The 25112-nt window shown below is 34.4% G+C and overlaps 1 protein-coding gene across 2 annotated transcripts in view; it reads left to right on the top strand.

Annotated features, from left to right (window-relative positions):
* Nucleotides 1-1596: 1596 nt before the first annotated feature.
* Nucleotides 1597-25112, top strand: part of LOC140743084 (uncharacterized) — a 40368-nt gene continuing 16852 nt past the window's right edge. For both annotated transcript variants that reach the window (XM_073074150.1, XM_073074152.1), the window contains exon 1: nt 1597-1781. In XM_073074150.1, the coding sequence (XP_072930251.1) occupies nt 1737-1781 (45 nt within the window). In that variant the 5' untranslated portion in view covers nt 1597-1736. The remainder of the gene's footprint in view (nt 1782-25112) is intronic.

The following is a 25112-nucleotide window of genomic DNA, read 5'->3' on the forward strand; positions in this document are numbered from 1 at the left end:
TTGGGGAAAAGTTTATATTGAAGTTATTAAGTTGCCAAAATTATTACTCTTATAAAAGCGTAGTTTTTAGGTTTTTAATTTTAATCTATTATTAAAATCATATTCACTGTTTCAAACATTTTCTTATATGAATAGGATCGAACGATGATTGGAAGCTTTGAAAATTCTTTTCACCTCTATAAAAGACTAATTAGATGAAATTGAGGGTTTTCAAGACGCTGAAAATTAAAGATTGATATTTATAAGTATTCAGAATTCTATAGTGTCAATTAGCACGTAAAATATAAGGTGGTTGAAATGCGGTGCGACTGCGGCACTGGCGTCACACGTATTAAGCACTATTGTGTTCTTGTTTGATGATAGTGGTGAGAGGAAGTTACATAAAGCAGGCATACCAATTTGGTTCTCGGTAGTAGGAAGTAGCAACGCATTTTTAGACCACAAGTTGAACTCTATTTGAGACTGATAATAAATGTTAATGAAGTGGTCACTTACCATAAGGTGGTATAACTTTTATAAATTAAATATAATTAAATATATTAAACTAAATTTATTTAAAAATATCTTACCAATATCGACATTTTCAGGTTACAAATATTACACATGAACTAAGCTGCATGTAACGCAGTTCACCTTTTATATAGTTTGGATATTTTAGCGTATGCGCGAGATGTCGCTAAATTTATTAACGTAAGATCAATAACTAAGAATATTCAGTAACATTGTAATGAACAATGTTTTGTTTGTAAGTTATAGTTGTCATTCCTTAAGTGGCTATTGTCACGTAACAACAACCAACGTTTGTTGGCGGGCATATTTTTATATGAAAGTGCGCATTTTTATTCACACATAGCACATTTTTCCATCAAATTCGACTGTGTGGACTAATGACTACTTTGCAACCACATCGCAACAACAATTCAGCGACACCGTGTTTTAGATATGTCGGCCGCTACATCGCCAAAAATATGTTTCTATATGTTTAGGACGAGAAAGCTTCGCAAATTAAACTATACAAATTTTGGTTGATGGCCGTAGCCTTAGTATTGTACGTAACAAGGTAGCGAATTTTATGAAGTGTGCTTGTCATTGAGTCGTTGATTTGGATTCCTGGCATAGACAGTGCATGATATTTTTTGTAATTGTCCAGAAATATATTTTTTGCGTTAAGCCAGTATTAAATTACCTAAGGCTGTTACAAAGATGTTAAGAATAATAAGAATTTCCTTATATTTATATAATTTATTTACCTATTGACATTTAATACAGTTCGTTGTAAGATAAATAGGGTAAAATAGAATTGACATTATACGAGTACTTAGACAAATAACATGAATTATCTTAATAGATATCATTCCGTGGATCCGTATATTCAGATATTTCGTTATATTTGTATACTTGAAATGTACGAACATTTTTAACTTCAAGTCTCCCAAAACGTCACAAATAGATCGAAAAAGAAAGACGACAAAAGTGATGAGACGAGTTGATTTTACGCAACAAATCTATCTCGTGCTATCTAGATATAGATATCAGATATGGATCATCGGGCAACTGAGAGCGACAGGCCCTTACTGGTATCAGAGTTGTCGGGATCGTTTTATCGTTGAGAATTAGGACCGCCTTAGTGCGATGCTGGTCGTGGCCCCGGTCGCCTCTCCTCTGTCACATATTATACTCCAGTAAGGAGTCAAGCACTTCCGTGATTGTAGCTTCGAGCTCGAAATCTCTGAAAAATGATGAAAAATAAGATGATTATTTTCGCGGGCACTGCTACCCTGGTACGTCATTTTTTGTATTTATTATAATCTGCCTGTAATAAGGTTAATTTAAATCGTTATTTGGTCAATATTTTATAACACTTGTGGGTGAAATATTTAAAAATATTACGAGTAAATGAAATAATTTTGAATGTAATTTTGTCAAATCTCCCGCAGTTTGGATGCTTTCAAATTTGGTCCACGCGTAAGAATGAGGTCTCAAATAAAATTATACTTAAGTGTTTGTTTTGGGACTATTACTGTTTACAGAAATAGTCTTTGAGTTTTTAATAGTAATCGTTTGTAATAGTTTCATTTACGGTTTTGACATTAGCCGAACTTCTTGCAAATTGACGTTAAATAATAATCCTGATGTAAAAAAAATATTTTACTTACTGTTAAATATTTTTATTACGTCTGAACAATTCGTTATATATGCTGATGTAAGTGTATTCACGGCTCTTCAGCTTTAAAGTAAATAAATATTGTTCATCGTAGATAAAAATAACTTGACGAAATATCCCATGTATAACTTTTGTGCACAAATAGTTCAGCCGGAGAGAACGTTTGTATAAAATCTCCGGTCGCCTATATCGTCCTCTTGTATATCATACAATCATAGTATCTGATAGTTACGCATGTTATTGATAAGAATTGAATGTTTCGTGAAGTGTGTTGAAATTATATTTTGTGAGTACTTTTTTTTACAAAGACTAGTAAGGAAATGTATTAATATGCAACACATCTGTGGCCTACCACAGGTAGAACTATGTCTAATCTTATTTCGGATTCATTACAAATGTACGCTCATTTGTTACATAAATTAAAAAATACATCATATGTTTTGTCATGTTTATTCATATTTTGTAGCTTATGCCTTATAATCTAATTAACAGTATTGTTTACTTGTATCTACTTCAAATATAGTAATACTAGAGTAGGTACTCGTACAGAAAATATTTTAATATTAGGATTAATTGTTTTTAAGTTTCATGAAATATACTGGTATGTCAATGAAATTTAATACTTAAACATTCACAGAGAAGCAATATTACTTTAATAACCTTTCTGACAATGAAATTCAATTATTAGAAATTGGCTGCGTTGGCTTTTAAGGGCATTATTGAAATATTATTCTGTTTGCGATGCAATGTTTATTATGAAGGTAATGGCGAAACAACGTCAAATTTAATCCTCAAAGGCGGAAATACGTTTGTATTAACGTTAAAAATAAATAATTGATAATAGGCATGTTTGTATCATTGAAATAACATTTATCACGCTATTCTGTAAAATGAGTATGTGGTTTCAAAAACTGAATGCGCCATAAAATTAATTGATATTTATAGGCACCTTACATAAGCGTATACAGGTTAGATGGTATGGGGTACATAAAATTAAATCGCATTTTACAAAATAGCACTACCGTTCTTAACTACATAAACATTTCCTTAACAGAATCATAACTGAGTCTCCTGAGTCGCCCATTGTTATGTTATTGCATATAATGAAGTCTCGCACCACTTGCGAATTGATCCTTGAACTGCGCCGAGCGATCTTATAGTTGTGGCGTGGCAATGCACTGAGAACGGAGGTGCATAATGGGTAAATTGCTCCGTCCTCCTCACATATACTTGTCAGGCGTTTTGTATTGTCAACCGATTAGCATGGACGCGCCTTCGTGCGATACTTTTATATCTATATTTATTAATGCTTCAGCGAACTTATATGATTATTGATGCAATGCAATTTTATAGTATGCTTTGCCATGGATAAATCAAAAGTAATTTAACAATCGCAGTGATAGCCTAATGGTTGACGCTCGGCCTCTCAATCGCGGGGCCAAGATTCGAATCGTTGACAAGCAACTCTGAGAATTAGAAATTCATTATCACTTGTTTCTTTTATGGCGACCCCCATATATTTTCAAGATTTTTATTTTTAATATTTGCTATTACAGCGGCCAGCATTATACATATTATGTACAAAGTTTGTATAGTGGAGCCAATAATTTCATCAAATAATGAAATCCCACTGTTTCAACAGTATTTAGATGTCAACCATTTTTTGCCATGAAGACTATTGCATTATGTATTTGAACATCGTTAACATTATTATCAAAAATAAAAATTCAAAAATCTAAATTTAAACCTATGTTTAAAAAAAAATTTAAACCTATGTTTAAATTAGTTGACAATTGCCAATGTACATGTCCTATAAGGAGCAGATGTTCCGACGATATACATATGCTTCGTGGCCGTTGAGTGAACTTGATGATAAATTTTATTTTTGTGTTCTTGCCAGTAAAGTATATGGCCATACTTCAGATGCACAACTGCTTAAATAATACTTGAATTATTCATTTAAAACCTGACTTTCATGTGCAAATGCCTTTCATGTGAGAGAGTTTCTTCTTCACAAGTAACTTATGGAAGTTCCAAATTTCGTTTTCTTTTTCATATCCTTCTGCATATTCCTCTTTTATCTTGTAGAACTTGTTGTTGACATTTAATGTTTAAAGTTAAACTATTTATTCTGTTGATAGCTCGGTAACATGCTACGAGTAATTTCAATTTGCCTGCAAAATGTTTTTTTAATCTGGGTACCAAAATGGTTGCAGCTGCTAACAAATTAATTATTATATTATATATTATTTTCATTATATTATGTTTCAAATAGGCAAGATAGAATTGGTATAATTTTAATTGCTGTGACATAGTCTTCTCCTCATATTTTATTTAGTGATTGTCATAATAATAATAATAATAACATTATATACATTTATTGGATCCTTTATTAACTCTAACTGCGTTGCAGTTAGCATTGTTGATTCTTATTTCTTAAATTGAATTGGTGTTATTGTTTCGGAAAGATCAACAAAACTTTTCAATTGGTAAAAAATAGAGATCTATCGGGTACATACAGATTGATTATTTCTGTGTTGTATTGTATTAATGAAAGCATTAATCTCATTCAATTACTTTCTCATTTCAGAAATATTTTCTTTTTTTCTGGGAATTTGTAATCCGTGATATCTTTGCGAAACACTTGAAGTTCTCGTGCGTCGATGTGGATGTTTGCGTTTGCGAATTGTAATTTGTCGTTCCATTGCAGCTTCCATCTGTGATCCACTCCTTGCGGGTGGTGAATGCGTCACGCTCATGACTTGACTACACGATAATATGATACACCGATTCAAAAGTACTGGGTGTATATTTTGTTTAGCAAATTTAAAATAATGCTGTGCGCATTAATTATATGTGACGTGAATTTTACAATGAGTATATTACATGTACGGACATCGAGCGTGTCTGATTCCATCCTATAAATATATTGTAAAGTTTGAGTCGGGTTATTTTTGATTATTAACAATGGAGGTAGGTGAGTGCCATTGTCAACACATTACTCTCCCATTGCTGGGCACGGGTCTTGAGATTGAGAGGGGTTTAGGCCATAATTAATCACATTGGCGTTTAGTCTTTGGTATTTGTCATTGGTATTTTTAGGCATTTAGAATTGATAGTCTTCACACACCTTTAAGAGCTTTATTTAAAAACGCTCAGGTGTGTAGGTTTTTCATGGTTTTTCCTTCACCGTAATCGAAATGATAATTAATTTCTAATACAGACATAATTTTCAAAACTCAGAGGTGCGACTTTGGGATTTGAACCTCGGACTTACATTACATTCACACTGACAATGTCTACACACAAAACGCGTACTGTCAATAATGTGCGATATCTATGTCAAAGAACGCATAATTATTTCATATTGATTTTAACACAACTTAGACAATTAAGTCAACGAAAAGCCTTTTTCTATTTGCCGTATTTTTCAAATAACTCTAAAATTAATGCAGAAACTAAATAATTATAGCTTAAAAAACTAAAAACCACGCGAAAATCGTACAAGGATAATCGTTAATCCCGATCATGAGCACGCAGGATTATATATTAATGAGTGCAACAAACAAAATTATTAAAATCGTGTATTGTCATCGATTCTTGATAAGTGTCCAAAATTTTAATTTAACTGGACCCTTCAAAGTGGGTAAAAATCGAGTTAAAAGATTCCGTTACATACATGCGTACAACAAGCTAATAAAAACATGGTAAAATACTTGTAATTCTAAGCTTTGCAGTACATAAAAAGTATTTTCGAAGTATGTTTGTATGTAGTATTTTATTATTTATAAAATTTTGTGTATACAAATTGAGAACTATAATTCATGTATATAATTTAAATATGTACTTCGGTGACTATAAAAAATATTTTTATTTGGATTTATTGTACGGTTGTATCGCGATCAATGCGATGGACGAACAGTTTCAACATTTTATTTCACCCTGTATTCGTTGTTTCAAAACCGCTTCGGAATTATTCTCCTGAACTGATTTTGCTACAGGCAGTATACGTTTTTTATGTATAATCAACCCGGTTATTATTATTGTCTGCCAGGTTTTTATTTCGATGTATATTTCAGGGTAGGATGAACTGTATTTCAAGGATAGTTCCTGTATTCATAATAAAGAGTGTGAAATTCGCCAAGTACTTTTCTTTTCGCCCGCCCGTAGCTGTGGCCGGCACGTTAAGAGAAGTAGTCGGATTATATACTCGTAACTTTAAAGTAAACGCTGACGGCTGCCAAAATACGGTTAATCAATTCATGGGTTCCACTATTTTAGTTACAAATAACATGACCTTATAACTAACACTTAAAGTTAACCGCTCGATTTCGGTCGGTTATAGTCACAGGTCAAAGCTATTGTTATTGTCAACTTCCGTATCTTTCAACGTCGACTAAAAGTCGATTTTTCCGTAGTTTCTGATTTGGAAAGTTCAAAAATTCGCACAACTTAAACCCTTTATGCTGCCACTATTATCGTCACCATCTCATTATCTAACTATTCAACTTCACCATGTTCTTCACTGTCACCTTCAATATAATATTTCATCACCAGCATCATCATGGTCACCACCACTACCATCATCATTAACTGCGAATGATCACCCACATGATCACAATCATTGTAATCACTATCACCTTTAGTTTCGTTTTTACCATATCTTCACTTTTACCTTCGACATCGCCTTTATCATTGATTCTACCATCCTGAATCCCATTACATTCACCAGTATCCTCATCATCATTTCCATCCTCAAAAATGTACAGTAATGTCAGTACATACTGCAGTTAATTTTTCTTGTTTCGATGTTGTAAACTTACGGTGAGATTACCGTACCTCAGGCTTTTACAATAACATAATACTATGACTAACTTTAGCCTGCTATTATATATAACAGCCAGATAAAGTGATTAATTTATCACATTGTCTGGACAAATCAGTCATTATACATAATAACCAATCGTTATGTTAATAACTATTTGATCACTTGGACTTTAATATATACAAATTTTGCTATCATACCTGAAATATCAGATATGAAAGAAATTCTCATAAAATGTTCGTAAGCTCTTTACCAGGAGTAATCAGTAATATTTCGGTACTAGTTATTACCCGCGCCTTCGCCCGCGTTTCAAAGAAATTAATATGACATACTAACATACATAAACTGAAAATTTGTACCTTCATTGAAATGAAAGTGGCGCCATCTGGCGAAAATTGGTCGTACCAACTCTGAAACCTTCGTGGGCTCATGGACAACGACTTTGCTAAAGATCATCACTTGATCAAATGCATAGTCTACGTTTCAATCCTTACTAATATCGATTAAAATAATCGACTTTTTGGTCCAAAAGATCGATTCTCCGATTAATCGATCTTAGATCGCCATTCCAGTTCCCGTGGGATTTCCGGGATAAAAACAATCATATGTCCTTTTTCGGGTCTCAGACTATCTTTGTACAAAATTTCATTAAAATCTGTTTATTGGTTTAGGCGTGAAGAAGAGACAACCAGAAAGACAGACAGACAGACAGACAGAGTTACTTTCGGATTTATAATATTAGTAAGGATTATTTTCTTACAGTCCCATCTATCAATTTCAACTCAATCCAACTGTTTTTACAAAAACCAATCAACAGTTCACATTCACATATGAAATTGAAACATTGAGAGAATTAAAATTAAAAGCTCGTGTACAAACGGTTTTCCCCTTTCGTGGATTATATTTACCGAAGCACAAACATTGAATAGTCGCATACTCGACATATTTCATTTTATTTTGCCCACGTCCAGCTACTTGCGTTACGAATCGAATAAAATAAAAAATAGATGAAAAGCAAACAACTCGTTTCTCTGAAGGAGGTTGGGTTTATTACTTTCAAAGGTGCAAGGGTGTAGTCAATACGCCACTTTTCGTTTTTGTTCAAATCATATTTCAATTTACAGTTGTATTTCTTTCGCAAGTTTTTAGAATTGTGAACAGTAATACCCCAGTGGTTCGAAACTCGGCATCTCAACCGAGGCGTATTCTGGGAGAGTAACAACACAATAATTTTAACCACAGTATTTCGTCGAAGTTATAACAGATTATTTGGACTGCATTAAGGAGGTTAAAGTGTAGAGCTTCAATTTATGGTACAATTTTACAACTTTCAAAGTCGTAATAGGTTTCACGTATACAAACAAGCAGGACCGTTAAGCTTGTATTGGTAAATTTTACTCCTAGAGTATAATTAATAGACAGAACCCGTTTTATTTGAACAAATTCCTAATTTAAAACTTAATTTTCGTATTAGCCCATAAAAAATTACAATTTTAGTCTTTCCTTGCAAAAGTCACAGGTTCTCACAGGACCCAATTTTATTTTTTGGATGTTTAACCTTTAATTAGGCGCGCGGGGTCTGCGCGACCCCGCGCGCCTAATTAAAGGTATTGATCATGTAGCAGAAGTAATTAGATTTGCTGTAAATTAGTGCTTGGGGTCGCTGCGACCCCGCGCGACTATCAACTTAGTTCAAATTTAGTTATGCATATGTTTGGAAATTATTAATTTTATGCATTTCTTTTATTAATTTTGTTTATTTTAAAAATATATAACTGTATATCATTATGTTTGAACAGTTATATTGTTTTATTACTTTTTAATATTTTATAAAGTTCATGTCAAATTATTTTTGGTAAGCATATGAATGTTATTATATTACGTTTTTTTTAATTTAATTTATTATTGTACTATTATATAATATAGAAGTAGAAAACAAGTAGTAACATGAAGGGTTTCACCACCTATATATTGCATTGAATTATATCCTTCTGCGGCATTTGGAACAATACAAGTACCACAAATACTTAGAAGATATTTTCCACTATGTTTGTAACTCCATCTAAGTATATCTTTGAAAAGTTGTTTATCTGATTGCGAAGTTTCAGGTCCTTCAACATCTAGCAGAGGCTAATATGCCATGAAAGTTGGAAGGTAGTAGTTACCTGTTGATCTATCTACGTTAAAAAAAATATAAAAACAACTGCTAAGTGGCATAAATGTGCCAAATTAATCTGTTGTCACCACACGAAAAAACGTATATAGCGATTATCAACTAAATTTGTACTCACGAAAAACATTTTTTTTAAATGTACTGTTCGAATATTTTTTTTTTGCTATTTTCTTAAAGATAAATAGTAAAATAAAAATTAATAATGTTGATAATTACTTAAAACCTTTTTTATATCATATCAAACATGTTAGGGTAACTATCGACCCCGCGCGACTAATAACGTAACTTTTTTGGCGCGCCTAATTAAAGGTTACACCGAATAAAAACAGTTAAAATCGGGAGTGCGAAATAAAGGGACATCTGAACTATAATATTATAAATGCGCACGTGGGTTTGTTTGGTACGCTTTCATGCCTCAACTACCAAATCGATAGTCACGAAATTTTGTACACACGTTGTCAATGATCCAGAAAAGGGCATAGGATACCTTGAATCTTGAAAAAAGCACTATTCCCAACGGATAGTTAAAAATAAATTATAGTTTAAAAACTAAAAACCACGCTAAAATCGCACAAGGAAAATAGTTAATCCTAATTCCTGACGATCCTGATAAGGTGAATGGGATAAAATTTATAAAATCGTGTCTTGTCATCGGTTCTTGATAATTGTTCAAAATTTTAAATTAATCGGACGGTTCAAAGCGGATAAAAATCGAGTTCAAAGATTCCGTTACATACGTTCATACATACAACCCAAGCTAATAAAAGCGTGGTAACAACTATTGTCATCGACTTCGGACCGCGATAGGAGCCGCGGGTAATAGCTAGCTATAAGCTACATATTTATTATAATAAATAAGCTACAATAAACCAGTCCGCAGTCGGGTAAAAAATAACTATTTTTTGTATCTCATTGTTCGGCACTTAATATAATAAGATTTATAAGAGCTCTTCACAACACTTTTTATTTTATAAGTATATTAACTTGCAACGCAAACAAAGCAACACGTCTTTGAATGTTGAGTTAGCAAATTAATTTCGCGCCTTCTACTTTTATCCATGATCCATCGTCTATGCTTAACTAGGTTGACAAAGTTCAGTTTAACTAATGTACATACATTACCAGCTTAAATATGTAGTACCTACCTATTACGTTCTAATATGTAACACGTTAAAAGTACCAAGTTGACATTTCTAACTTTGTCCTCAGTCCTCTTAGTGCTATGAGGTACGTCTATACTACTACTACTACTATATACTGATATTTCAGTCTGTCCAACTGGGATCCGATGTGTCAGGCACTGGTCTCTGAATTTTCGAGAACCGTTTGCTTGGCTATTCTGCTAAAACAGTGGCCGAGTCACCTACATTATTAGAAAAGTTAGTACTGTTTTACCCACTTTTAGCACCAGCTAAATTCGCCTTAATTCTAAGCTAGCAGGTATGCATATTGCATACACTCAAGTATGTACACTACTTTATTCGTGCGAAAATAAGTAACGTCTGGGGGCCTTGGAATCTTGAACTATAATTATGAAGGCATTGGTAGAATACTGTGAAAAACGTTCACGCGATCAATACGGCAACGTGACGCCTTAAGGTAAAATAACCGAAATAATATTCTTCAAAAAAGCTGAAAAATCACTATATACGATTATAGAAATTATACCGATAGAAATAATATAGTGCCAAAAGGGTAGTAACAGTAAGAAGACACGTGGGATGTCGCATAAGTTGTTAAGTACATCTGAGGATTAAGTTTGAATGCATGTAGATTTTCAGGAAAAAGCTTGATTAAAAAGAATATATTTTTCATCACACATTTTAATAAATGCGCACTTTTTCATACATACAAGAAAATCTCCTGTGCATTTCATAATTACGTCCAAGTCGTCCTACCTCCGTCCTCGCCTAAGGCGCGGCCAGCGAGTTCGCAGACTATAATTAATTTTTCCATCAAACGACTCAATGACCGCTAGACGACCGAAGAAGATATCGGTGTATGGTGCCTTAGATAAAAATAGAAGTATAAATAAGCCATAGGAGACGATATTGTCTACGTTGAAACATGACACTAACATAATATTTTGTTTTCATAATCCATACTCATATTACTTACTTGTCCTGACTGGCTGGCTGATTCATCATTACAGTGGGTTACTGATAGAAACGTGCAATTTTGACCATACTCGTATGACATTCTCTTTATGACGTAGTCATATACCTACTAAGTAAACATTTTTTGATATTCCTTCTCTAAGGTGAGTTGAAAGTTTGTTTGAAAAACTGCCAATTTTAAAACAAACTATGAAACTTAGTACGTATTTAGTTTTATTTGTATAGATATAATAATACACCTATTTCATCATTTTTTGTAAAAATCAACCCTATGTGTAAAGTAGGGGTCCAAAGTTTGCATAATATTATGTTACGATATAAGCGTACGTAAGGCTAAACCAAATTATTGTAACATATTTTTGAATACAACTGCTATAAAATGATCGAAAAAGTTACTTTAACATTATAAACGTTTTCATCGGAGTAATAATTTTTAAATGGTTAATTTTTAAGCTGAAATTAGTTTCCTGTCTTATATATAAAATTCTTGTGTCATAATGTTAGATACCGTACTACTATGAAACAGCTTTATCGATTTTCACCAAATTTTATATGCATATTCAGTAGGTCTGAGAATCGGCTACTATCTATTTTTCAAACCACTAAGTGAGAAGGGTTGTTCACCCTTCACATTTAAAAATGGGTCAGCTAGTAAATAGCAGTATCATATCCCACTGTTGAGTAGACAAAATGAGTTACAGCAATCTCAAACATTTTTTATTTTATGTCCGTCTCCTCGGAACGGGTCTACAAACTAATGCTCCTTGTCACTGCCTTGCAGGAGTTTATTTGAATGTAGAAATGACTTACACTAAACAGAATACTACCTTTTTCAAGTTCCATAGCTGGGCATTCATCTGTTTTTAGGTGATAGAACCCTTTGTGGTTCTATTCCGGCGCCACTGCCACACCTAATTCTACCTCATAACTGTAGTGTTAAGCGCTGCTGTGTTCTGGTTTGAAGGGTGTGGTAAGGGAGACACACTTTTCCGAGGCGTTCCAGCTTAATCCTCAGGAGCAGTGGCGCATTTGTGGCCAACCTCAGGTAGGAATATCTAATCCTATCTGGGGTTGATTACAGATGTCCATGGGCGGTAGTAGCCCCTTACCATCACGTGGACTGCATGCTCGTCTGCTACTCCCATATTATTAAAAAAAATCATTCTTACAGATTTCGTAATGTTTAATATTACTCAAACAAAAATTAACTTGTATCAAAAATGGTTTATGGAAAAACTTTTAATATTTTTTCTATTAATGCATGTACATTAAAATCTATACCACCAATAATACCACGGGCTCTCGAATATTTTTTTATGACAAGTAAACCTTCTCGAAGAAAAATAAAGCATTTTCGTACCTCACCCAAACGAAGCCACTCAACCTACGACGTTTCAACCCGTTATTAATCATTAAAAAATCGAGGTCTATTATTTTGATACTCACTAGGAATAACATAATATACATAAACTTGACCTAGGTATACATGGATTCTATCGAAATTAATGTAAGTGAAGTGGTAGGAGACACGTCAAATAAAAATAGACTAAAACTCGATTGAATTGCCTTAGTATAGTGAAACGTCATTCAACGTTCGAGTTAGCGCCATTTGTGAAGCCAGGCTTTGAAAATTTAAAGACACTTCTGGATCTGTTATTTTCGTTTAACTTAAATATTTGATGCGACGTTAGGGCTAATTACATTCGTACGATACGACATTGAGTCGTGAAACGTTGCGACGTCGTGTAGCATTACGATTTCGTTACGTATAAATCTGTGATGTGCGTCGTAAAACAACACTACACGATATCTCATGCAACGATGTCGTTGAAAATTAAAAATATATTATAATCACAGTTGATTGAAAGGCGCGAAGATTGTTTCATTTACGTCACTAGGTTCGGCACACGATAGAATATTTAGTATGTCGTGATTTTATACATGACCGGTCTGGAATGGCAGAGTACCTAGAATCCACAGCGTGTCAGCCCGATGGTGACTGTTGCGCCACATCAATGTTACGCAGTTTCTCGAATAATAATATGGAAACTTAATCCTGAAGTCACTTTTACCTTTAATTATGCAAATACCTTTATCCCAAACTCATTAATATTCAACCCTGGTAAGGTCACATTATAATAATATGAAGACATATACAATCATGTTAATATAACTGACCTATTTATTCAGCCACTGCAAGAGCGGTGTCTACATTACAATCACGTCACTTTCGAGTTAATATTAGATATGCAATGAAAAGGGATAAAGAAGAAACCAGACATGGTAATACTTTGAGGCGATTAATTACTTTGTGGTTCGTTTTTGGAGGCACTACTTTTTATAATATAGGAGTAGTAGACAAGCAATCCACCCGGTAATTCGCAACTTACGCCCATGGATATCTGTAATCAACCCCAGATAGGATTAGATCATACGTGAGTTCGGTTTCAGATGCATTGCTATCACTGACGACTAAGCTATCTCTCTATCTCCGAAAAGTATATCTCCCTTAACTCACCTTTCAAACTAGAACACAGCAGCGCTTTATACTACTGTTATTAGGCATAAATAGGTATGGCAGTCGTGCCGCCGGAGTTGAATCATAGATCGTTTTACCACCTTCATACCACTGCACTGCCACTGTATTTATATGTATTTTTTTATAACAACAGTTTTTAAAAATCCTGCAATTCGATTCGGGAAACATAATTATTAAGCGAGATGACTTGCATGACATAATTCTTCTTAAGTAGCGAAGCCGATCTTAGGAAGTCAATTCTATATGAAGTTGATTGAAGATGTCACGAACATATTGCGACAATTTTTTGTTTGCTAATAGTAAATTATAAAATAGTTGCATTTCGAGTTTGTAATACTTAAGCGCTATTTGCTGCGCTACTTGTTGACGAGGGTGGCTACCCCCCTGTCACCCCCAACACGTCCACGTTGTGTAAATAATAGTTCTGTGATAATGAAGTAAGTCATTAATTAGTTTGAAACATTACCACCTCCGTCACTTGTTCAAGTGACGGTTTAAAGGCGGTTTTTCTTCTTTCCTCTTTTACTTATACAGATGTAGTATTAAATATCTGGCAATAAGTACAAGGTAATGGTAAAGTGATAAAGTGGTTAAGAAACTCAGCCTCTTGATCGAGGGGTCCGAGGTTCAAATCTCAGGCAAAATATATGTGCGTATTAAAAATTAATTATAACTTGGTTATACGGTGAAGGAAAACATCGCGAGGAAACCTGCATACCTGAGAAACTTAAATTCTGAGCGCCCTTATTAATTCGGACGACACGATACCGGCGCGGTAACGGCAACGACATTAGTGGGACGCATTATGCTATAGAATTTTGCCCCACACCCGCACACAGTATCGACATGGTATTAAAGTTTACATGTCGTCGGCGGCGTTTCAATGTCATGCTGGCATGTTTATATTATGTATGTGTTTCTCTCATATGCATTCATATGTATCATATTAATTCGTATCTGTTCGTGATTCGTAATTAGTATGAATTTCATCATTTAGATATCTGTCTGGCCGAGAATCGAACCCGGTACTCCCTGCGCGTCCTACCAGTATGGTGATCACTCCGCCACGCGGGTCGTCAAAAAAATCTACTTATAACATCTCAAAAGTGATTTGACTGGCTACTGGCACTTAGTTAGCATTTAATTACGACGGGAGTTATGCCCAGCAGTAGGAGTAATGTTGACAATAACGAGCAAACATTCACTTATCAAAGTAGTTGCCGGCGTAGCATCTCATTTCCGAGAAAACTCAATCAATACAAACACAATCGCGTTGAAATTGAGATGAAAGTTTCATCATACTTACATAAAATATTATTAAAACATACATATATCACACTTCTTAGCTGAAATATATATCTAGTGTTATCTATATAGTGTTGGAGGGTTTCGTACGAGTATAAGTTTATCTAGCAATTATTGAGTCAACTGAGCTTGAGCGTGAGGTTTAGCTGTAAATAAATCTACCTGCGTACGACCTAATTAGGAAAGAATAAAAAATACTTACGCTGTACGAACCTTTTCATATTTCCAAGTCGTTAAAAACATATTTGTTCCAATTTAAGCTTCTTAAATGTTATAAATACGATCGATGTACGGTTTTTAAGTTTGCGGAATGAGGGACAAGGAGGGAAAATAAAATGTCAAAATTATTTTTAAGCTATTGCATAGCTTTTATCGCGGGCTTTGAGCGCGGCGACCGAATCGAGAAATTCCGTAACGAAAATAAGTAACACCTTTCAACAACTCGGTTGCCTGGAGACTTGATATCCAACTATCAAGTCTCCAGGCAACCGAGTTGTTGACTGTCAATAGAAAAATATGGATATAATTGAATAAAGTATTATTTTACATTCCTTATTATTTTATTTGATATTGGCGACGAGATGTCGAATGAACTAAAAAACAATAAGGAAATACGAGCCACATTACGTGGGTTAATGAAACGAACCGAAAATTACATTTCGGGAATAGAAAAAAATGACATTGAAGAAATAAATATACGACTGAATTCTTTACAAGAAAATTTGAACAAATTCTACGCGATTCAAGAAAAAATTGAATGGCTTACAGAAGAAGAAAATTTAGAAGAGAAAATAAAATACAGGTACGAATTTGAAGAAATATATACAAAGCTAAAATTTAAATTTTTGAATGTACAAAAAGAAAATAATCGGCTAATACCTGAATGTTCTTTTATATCAGCAAGAGCGGAAGTTTATTTGATAAACTGTTAACTGTCAAGGCACGCTTGAGACGTACACCTAATACAAAAGAGTTATCACCTTATCAGTTAATGTTCGGCAGAGAGGTAAGAACCTATATGCATGCCTTATTTAAGAAATCCGCCCCACTATCCAGATTACATTACAATGCACCGCCAACGCAGGAGTTCGGACAAGGTGATAAGGTACAAGTCCGCAGTTACACCAACCCAAGAGTTAAATGGGAGTTCGGAGTCGTCATCCGAAGATTAGGTAGACTCCATTATGAAGTCAGAACTGAAAATGGCATACTGGTGCGCCGTCACCTTGACCAAATGCTGCCGGCGCCCCTGGTGGTGTAAGTGAAAATAGCGGTGGAGGACTGTTGGATATCAAGTCTCCAGGCAACCGAGTTGTTGACTGTCAATAGAAAAATATGGATATAATTGAATAAAGTATTATTTTACATTCCTTATTATTTTATTTGATAACCTTAATTCGTCAACTTGAACACAGATGGCAGTAATACACATTTTTTTATAATCCGTGCAGAAATCTTAAAATTGCGTGAAGTATATTTTATATTCCCATTATAAAATTCAAAATTATATTACCATATTATCCAAATAATATGTTTTATCAACATAAGCTATGTTGAATTCTGGATTGATAAAATAACGTAAAAGAGTGTTTGTTATTTTTAAACGTACAATTACAACTGACAGACTTGACAGCACAAAATCAAAACGCCATTATGATTTATGGTACAAATAATTTGTGTACAAAGTGTTTTAAATATGAATAAACAAAGTGCATTTATTAATGAAAAATGCGATGTACCTGTAACATTCGGCCAAATGTCACAGGCACATCGCATTGATCCATTTATAGTGCTGGTTGTTAATACTTTATGTCACTTATTAAATACTTTTCTATTTTATATTTTAGAATGTTCAGTCTTGCTTGGAGTTATGAAATGTCAGCTGATATTTGCAATGTCTTATATAATGGAGATATGATAAAATAGTGGATAAAGATGTATTAATGTAAATGTTGATGATTATGGAAGAATATATTGTATTTCTGGAATTCCTTCTGAGCGTTTTCATAGCATAAAAAATGCTATGCAATAGCTTTACCGCGGCAGTCTCCGAGTGCCACACGTATTTTTCTTTTTCTACATATTCTCCTGCAAGACAAGACATTTTTCAGATCTTTGTATTAACTGAGGGTTTAACTCATAAAAAAAATGTTTTTTCTCCTTGTCCTTGTCCTTTTCGGAAAAATACGAGAAAATTGCGTCCTTCTTCGTCCTTTTTCTTCGTCTGTACAAAATTTCTTACCACGGAGCTCTTTTTTCATTTTTGGAAAAAGACAATAATCGCTGGGAGCCAGGTCTGCACTATAGGGTGGGTGATGTAAAATATCAAAGCTCACCTTATACAGGGCAGCCAGTGCAATACGGCTCTTGTGTATGGGCGCATTGTCGTGCATCAGCAGACTTTCCTTGCTTGGTAAGGAATTTTGTAATGGCGCGATGCTCGATTTTCTCCATACTTCAAATTTTCTTCCGGATTGAGTTGTTTAGTTGTCGATAGTTTTAAATTAAAACTAATGATGCAATTGTGATAAAACTTTATATTTATACTATTTATGAGTCACTTAACACGACGAATAGTATGGTGCTTGAGGCTTAAATTTAACCAGGTGTATTATACATGTTAGTTACCAGGTTATTTAACATGTACCGACGCGCCGGGCCCCCTGCGAGGGGATTTTTTCTTTTCTCTCTCCTGTAAGTCCTGTTCCGGAAAATGTCCGTTAATTTTTTTCCATTGACAAATGTAGAAATATTGGTTTTACACCTATTTCTACCTCATAACAGTAGTGTTAAGCGCTGCTGTGTTCTGGTTTGAAGGGTGTGGTAAGGGAGACATACTTTTCCGAGGCGTTGCAGCTTAGTCCTCAGGGGTAGCGGCGCATCTGCAGGCATTAACTTCAGTCATGCTCCTCAGTTTTGGTTTCAATAATAATTTAAGTATTCCTATTATTATTTTTTTCGAAAAGTATTAATCAACAGACTACACGTACTACGGACTATGGACTAGAATATACGTGTATTGTGTTAATCTCATTTGATTGTCGTGTTATTATATTTATCTATATTAAGTTTATTATACTCTAAATAAGCTTTTAAGAAACCGAAACCTCATCCTAAATTGGATCAGTACTTTTTGAAAATCGCGGGCATAAAACTTACATACATACATAGCGGTCGAATACGAAAACTCCTTTTTTGAAGTTGATTAATTTATAATGGTATGTACAAAAGTCGCGATGAAAGCTGTGATTATTTTCTACCTGTGTTTTATTTGAGGATCTCTATTATGAAATATTAGCTGGCACGCGATTTCACAAGCATTCAAAAACAATTTCAACATTATGTGTAATCTTACACTATCCTTCTAGACATTATTCCCACGTAAAATATTCAATATTCATTTTATTGACTTCCCGCGTACTTCGCGGCGCATATTACAGGGAGGTCAAGATATATCTGTAGTTACAGATGATAGTTTTTAATTAATTAAATGTATTCTAGAAGCTCCTTCAATAAATGGAATAACAAGAGACGAAATAAATTTAATAAAACTGGTACTTCTGGAGATGGAAAGTGTTAAGTGCGTTAATCTTATTCTATATGCTACACAGTACACACGCTTGGTACTTGCCGCAAACTCCATACTTGTATAAACGCTTAAACGTGTTGTCACAAGCGCTTGTGGCAATTTTATTTGATATGATATATTAGACTTGCATATCTGCACAAACCAAATGAAACGCTCCCCACATTATAATGTGTATCTAACGGTTTGTTCATGTTTGTCAAGCGCGTGGCATTAAATTTCGTTAAGCTTTATAAGATTACTATAGGTAGATGAAATCTGTCTATATTTGCACTGTCTACGCCACGTAGATTGTAGACAATATCCGGTTTCCCCCAAGCGCTTGCTTGTCAGAGACATCTTGTTACATGTTTGATTTGGAAAGTTTTATATCATGGACAATCACTTGACGTTATATACACTGATTTCTGTAAGGCCTTCGACAAGGTAAATCATGATACGTCGTTGCACAAGCTTTCAGCGGTTGGAATTTCCGGGACTGTATTGCATTGGTGCAAATCTTACCTGACAAATAGGCAATCTGTGGTTGTGGCCGGTGGATATCGGTCTAAGTCATTTACAGCATTGTCTGGTGTACCTCAGGGATCTCACTTGGGGCCCCTTCTCTTTAATATCTTTATTAACGATATAGGCAAGTGCTTCCAAAACTCTAAATTTTACATGTTCGCTGATGATTTAAAATTTTTTAGGGCTGTAAATACAACCGAAGATAGCTCACTTTTGAGCAAAGATCTGGATAGCCTTGTCTGCTGGTGCCAAATGAACGGTATGATTTTAAATGTTGATAAATGCCATGTGGTGCGTTTTACCAGAAAAAACATCCCTCTTCTCAGAACCTATAACATCAATGGTGTAGCTCTAAATGAGTCGGATCACATTAAAGACCTAGGAATTATTCTTGACAGTAGACTGCGCTTTAATCTGCATATCGACAATGTCACTAAAAAGGCCTTCAAAATTTTGGGTTTTGTTTTACGTACCTGTAAAATATTTAAAAATCCGAGCACTAAAATAGCTATTTATTCTGCCCTTGTACGTAGTTTCTTGGAATATGGCAGTGTCGTGTGGAACCCGATATACACAGCAAACGTTTAGAGAGTGTACGGAAGCGATTCTTGTGGCATCTATCTTATAGTTGCAACTTAGCCAAAATCTTACCGAGTTATGAGGACCGCCTGCAACATTTTCACCTTAAATCGCTCTTTCATCGTCGGAAGCTGCTGGACATCATGTTTCTGTACAAACTTATTAACGGTTATATCGACGCTCCATATATATTATCCCTACTACAAATATGTATTCCTAGGAGATTGCCGAGGTACACGAAATACACTCCATTTGTTCAAAAACTTGCGCGATCTAACTTAGGACATTATGCTCCATTGAATAGAATGTTAATAACCTACAACAGGATACACAATACAATCATTGTCAGAGATAAGACATGCGACCAGAAAGAAACTGGACTGAAACCTAGCTCGGTGGATATCTTTTTAAACCCTTTAACACAATTTAAAAGGTTAATTTCTGAGACAATTTAATAAGCAAATTATTATCATACTGCAGTTTTAAGTTACCTTGATTATATTTTTTCTGTTTTGTAAAAGTAAGTAAGTATTTAGGTATTATTTTAAATTATTATTTAAATTTTAATACAGATATATTTTTATAATTGAAACAACTTAACTTTTACACATAATATTTTATTCTTATTAGTACTATTATAATAATTTGAGTAATTTGGACATGAGCGAAAACGTGACCGTGAAATCTTTTCGAGCAAATGTACTAACTCATATTAAGGGTACAGAACAGCCGTAAATTTCATACCGTTCACCTAACAGTGACCACCGTTAACCACACGCCGCAGTATATTAACTAGTATGCGTTTTTACGATCTTTGTTATAATAACTAGCAGAAGATATACATACGAAAAGAAAGCTATCATAAACAAAAAATCTCGCGATTATCCACATCCACACACAATATGTAAAATAATATTTTAAAGTTTGCGCTGTTCCATATGTGCTATGCAGGATATTCGTAGATGCGAAAAGAGCCTTATAAGCCGGGAACTAAACTCCGAGCGCCGCTGTAACATCCAATCTGCGTATTGTCCTTCACTTAATTACGGTGCACCCTCTGCTACATTTCGATATTCATGGCATCTAAAATAGCTGGATTCCGAGGGAAATTCATGAATAGTAAGTGATATACTGCAATCACAATACAAGATATTACATTCGAAAACTATGTGTATGTAGAAATCAGTATTACTGTATACATAATGTCATCATGTTTTGATAATCACGTCTCCCAGTTACGATTGTTGCATGTTGTTTTCGACCATATTTGTAGATCGTTATTCTCTTCTTCATATAGTATTCCAAAGCATTCTAGCTTAGCCCTTTGGGGTAGCGGAGTATTTGTGACCCACCTCAGGTACTGTAGCTCGTTTGTTACTCCTATGTTATTTAGTGCAGTGTGAGGATAAGAGGAGTCTAAGAGATTTCCATAAGTCTTAAAAGGTATGTGAAGTCTACCCGTGTTTGATCAAAATAGTAGATTGGTGGCGTGTGGCAAAGTTTAAATTGTGGATGGTTTTTAAGGACAAGTAGAGGTCACCAGTGGACCATTGACCCGTGCCCACAAGCGGCAGTATTACCATCACGTGAACACATTGTGCCGTTGATAGACAGATAGATTGCATTAAATTGGACTTCTGTGTATCAATCTAGACGTGTTGGAATAAGTGGGAAATTGCAGGGGTTAACAGCAATTTGAGTATCCTATGTAATATGATGCACTATTTGCACATGCACATGACATGTGTAAGAGGAATAAATCTTTGTAGGTTGTTTGTAAAGGTTACATACGTGAATCTTCCTGGTTAAGGCGTTTTGTTATAAGAGAATAATATTTAAATATTGCTGGTAAACTTAACCGATTCAATTTAAATTTCGAAACTTAACTTTGGCAACCGCTGGGTCCGAAATACTTCCTCCCTCTAGCGAAGGCGGACGGTCCAAGAAAACGGTAACGGTGACCACAACCATCACATCCTTCCAGCCTACAGTCATATTATCCATATCCGAAGCGTTTCAACTTAGTCATTACATACGTCTATGCTCAACAGTAGCAAATAAAACGTCAAGTAGGCTACATGCTACTTCAATATTTAACAAACAAAGGTAACATGACAGCATGAAACATGACAGCAACGCCTAACCGTTTCTGTCATGTAAGCCACGAAAAGACTGTAGTGATTTAATTTATGCATGCCGGTAATCCTCCCACGTACAGCTGTGAACTCTTTTGTTGCTTTAAACAGCGTAAGCTTCAAGGGAATGTTTATTTACATTAGCCTTCTGCCTGCGGAGTTAATTGTCCAGTTAAAAGCTTGAGATGGAAAAATCCATCGGAACATTTCAAATGTATTTTCTTAATAAACAATCGATATCTACTGAAGCACCTGCGCTAACTTCTCGGTAAAAAAATAAAGAATCGGAGTTGTCTATTTGCGAAGTTAGCGTATTATGAAGAGAAATATATTATTTTTCTCTTAAAAACGTATTTGCTTAAGTATGCCTTTTGTTTATATAAGTACCTACGAGTACAAATAAAACGTCTTTGTAATAATTATTTATTGAAATATATTGATTATCAAGTATTCGAATAAACAAAACATTTAAGAAGTTCTCTAGAATCTAGCACTAACCTAATAATTGTCTATCTGATTATTCCCCGTAATTGATACAAGGTCCATATTACGTTCTATGATAAGGGCGGACCTACACGATAGCTACTCGCATAGTTTCTGTTTATTCAAGTCGTCAACTAGTACTGTTCGATTATTGGGTACGGGTCTTCAGGATGAAGAGGATTAGGCCATAGATCAGATTGTCTTCTGTGTTGGCCCAGTGCATATCTTTGAGATTTTTTAAGATCTTTCACGCAAGTTATATGCATATTAGAAATTAATTATCTCAACAAGTGATAATTAATTTTTAATATTCTATATGTCAACAAGTGATAATTAATTTCTAATATGCACATAATTTGGAAGAACCTGAGAGGGAACCTCGGACCCCTCCATCGAGAGGCCAGTATCACTACCACTGCAGTTTATTCACGCGTAGGATAAACATAACACATGTCAGCAACGGAATTGTCGCATCATTGGTTACTTTGTTATTTGTGCTTTATTGTACGATGCGGTAAATTTGTGGTAAATATAAAAACCTGTCTGCGATACAGTGAGTATTCATACCCGGTGTCACGTTTGTAATTGGGTTGTGGTATGTGGTGGTGGTTGGTACTGTTGGTAGAGTTCACAATAGTGAACATTGCCGATTTTGAACAGGGATATCATGGATGCATAATTTCGCGACTGGATATCGATACGGATGTTTTAAACACACATACATTTTGTATACGGTTATATTGTATTGTTTTGCGTCAAACATTAGTAGTCTTGGATAATTTCGGTTACAATTACCTACTATGTACATTTTAAGATAAAGGTAATTAAAGTTAAAGTAGATAATGATTTTATTTTATTTGTTAGAGACCTATACAGCGTCGGTTTGGTCGAGCGTAAACTTTTCGTAATGGTGTTTATCTTTATTTTATTTTATTAAAATTACTTAATTTTATTAAAATTACTTTAAAAAACGGCTGATTCAAATTTTTATTTTGGACGTATAGATAGTTTCGATTGCGGTAAAGGAGCTCTCTTCCATTGGGAAGTCCGTTAAAAATATAAAGTAGTAATGATTTCAATTAATATTTGCAACATAAGCAGCAGCATTGTCTCATTGTACTTTTAAGAATGGAATTGAAACGGATTAATGTAAACTCGCCCTATCACGACTAATGAGCCTTAAAAGCATTTAGATCAAGAAAGTGGAGTTCAATGTTTTTCAAAATTAAGATAAAATAGAGACAATTACTCTTTTGCTACCGTTATAGTGTTTGTTATAAGATCTACCTGTCTATCTGTTAACCTTTATATTCCTTTATGTTTTGAATGAAAAAAAATCGCGTTATCTGTCTAACATATTTACAACGGCTATCTTCTGAATATGTTTTTGCTTCATACTTTTTAGAGCACTGTTGTTATAGATGTAATATTTTTTTTAAATTCATGACTTAATGTTCTCTAGATGATCTAAAGCACTTCGTATTTCGACTCCGGAGGCACCATCGTCACAACTATTTATGCCTAATAACAGACGTAGATAAGAGAGGGTCATTTACACATCCGAAACGTTTCTACTTAGTCCTCAGGGATAGCATCGCTTATTTGCCCGATTTCAGACTGGACTCTTATGTTTTTACAGATGTCCATGAGCGGCAATAGCCACTTACCCGTGATCTGTGTGCCTTCGCAAATCAGAAACCCCATTGTAGTCGGGTAAAATGACTGGCGTCGACATAATAGAGGGTGGCATATTCATTACAGAATACTTCCTTAATTAGGTTGAACATTACATTTAATGGAAGAGAAAAAACATGTATTTAATGTATTAAAAAAATGTATTTAATGCCATTTTTCACACACTTTCTTTTTGGACACTGAAAATTACCTCTTTTATTATTATTTGCATTCGCTTGACTGTCACTGACATTTTCTTATTTTTCTAGTCGTTACTCGCTGGCGATCCAACAACAGTAAACAACAATATTCAATGGCCTCTGATTAAGGGTAGTAACTACCAAAATTTCCTATTACACAGCGGGTGGTTTTTAGAATTAGTCTTGTCCCATTAAAGTCAACAGGTATATATGTAATCCAAGGCCCAAATAAGATAATTGATGTATTTTTGGGTAATTTGGAGAAATAAGTAGGTACTTATGTCGTAAATTTCAGCGTAATATATACCGAGCCAACGAGAATAACATATTATGTAACAAAACGTAAAAGTCGGATAAAATAAAAATATTACATAACATTATCTGCGATGTTCATAATCGTAACATAAAATTTTTGAAATTGGTAAGCAGATTTACCTAGCCAATCTGTTCAGAATGTTCACTTTTTCATGTTATTGACATAAGTATCTGGAAATGTTGACACACACAGTGTAATGTTGCGATATTAAATTGCGCTGCTATTAAATAACGTAGACTGGAAATAAACAAATTGGAAATAACCGATTTCCGAAAGCATATCGGGAAAATAACGGATTTCCGAATGTATATTGGAAATGATACCTGGTTTCATTTCCAAAAATAAGTCAGAGGTTTGTCCGCAGGGTGAACTCATTTGTGTCGGAATATGCCGTATCCGTCAATGCTCGTATTACATTTTCCATTTCCTATTTTGGAGTACAAAAAAAAATAAACAGTTTCAAAGCTAGCATGAACAATGCGCTGCAGTGTTCATGCTAGCGTCAAACT

This window comes from Epargyreus clarus, unplaced genomic scaffold (genome assembly GCF_041222505.1).
Source record: "Epargyreus clarus isolate Ecla_fem2 unplaced genomic scaffold, WU_Ecla_fem_2.2 ptg000007l, whole genome shotgun sequence".
In the NCBI taxonomy this organism is placed as follows: domain Eukaryota; kingdom Metazoa; phylum Arthropoda; class Insecta; order Lepidoptera; family Hesperiidae; genus Epargyreus; species Epargyreus clarus.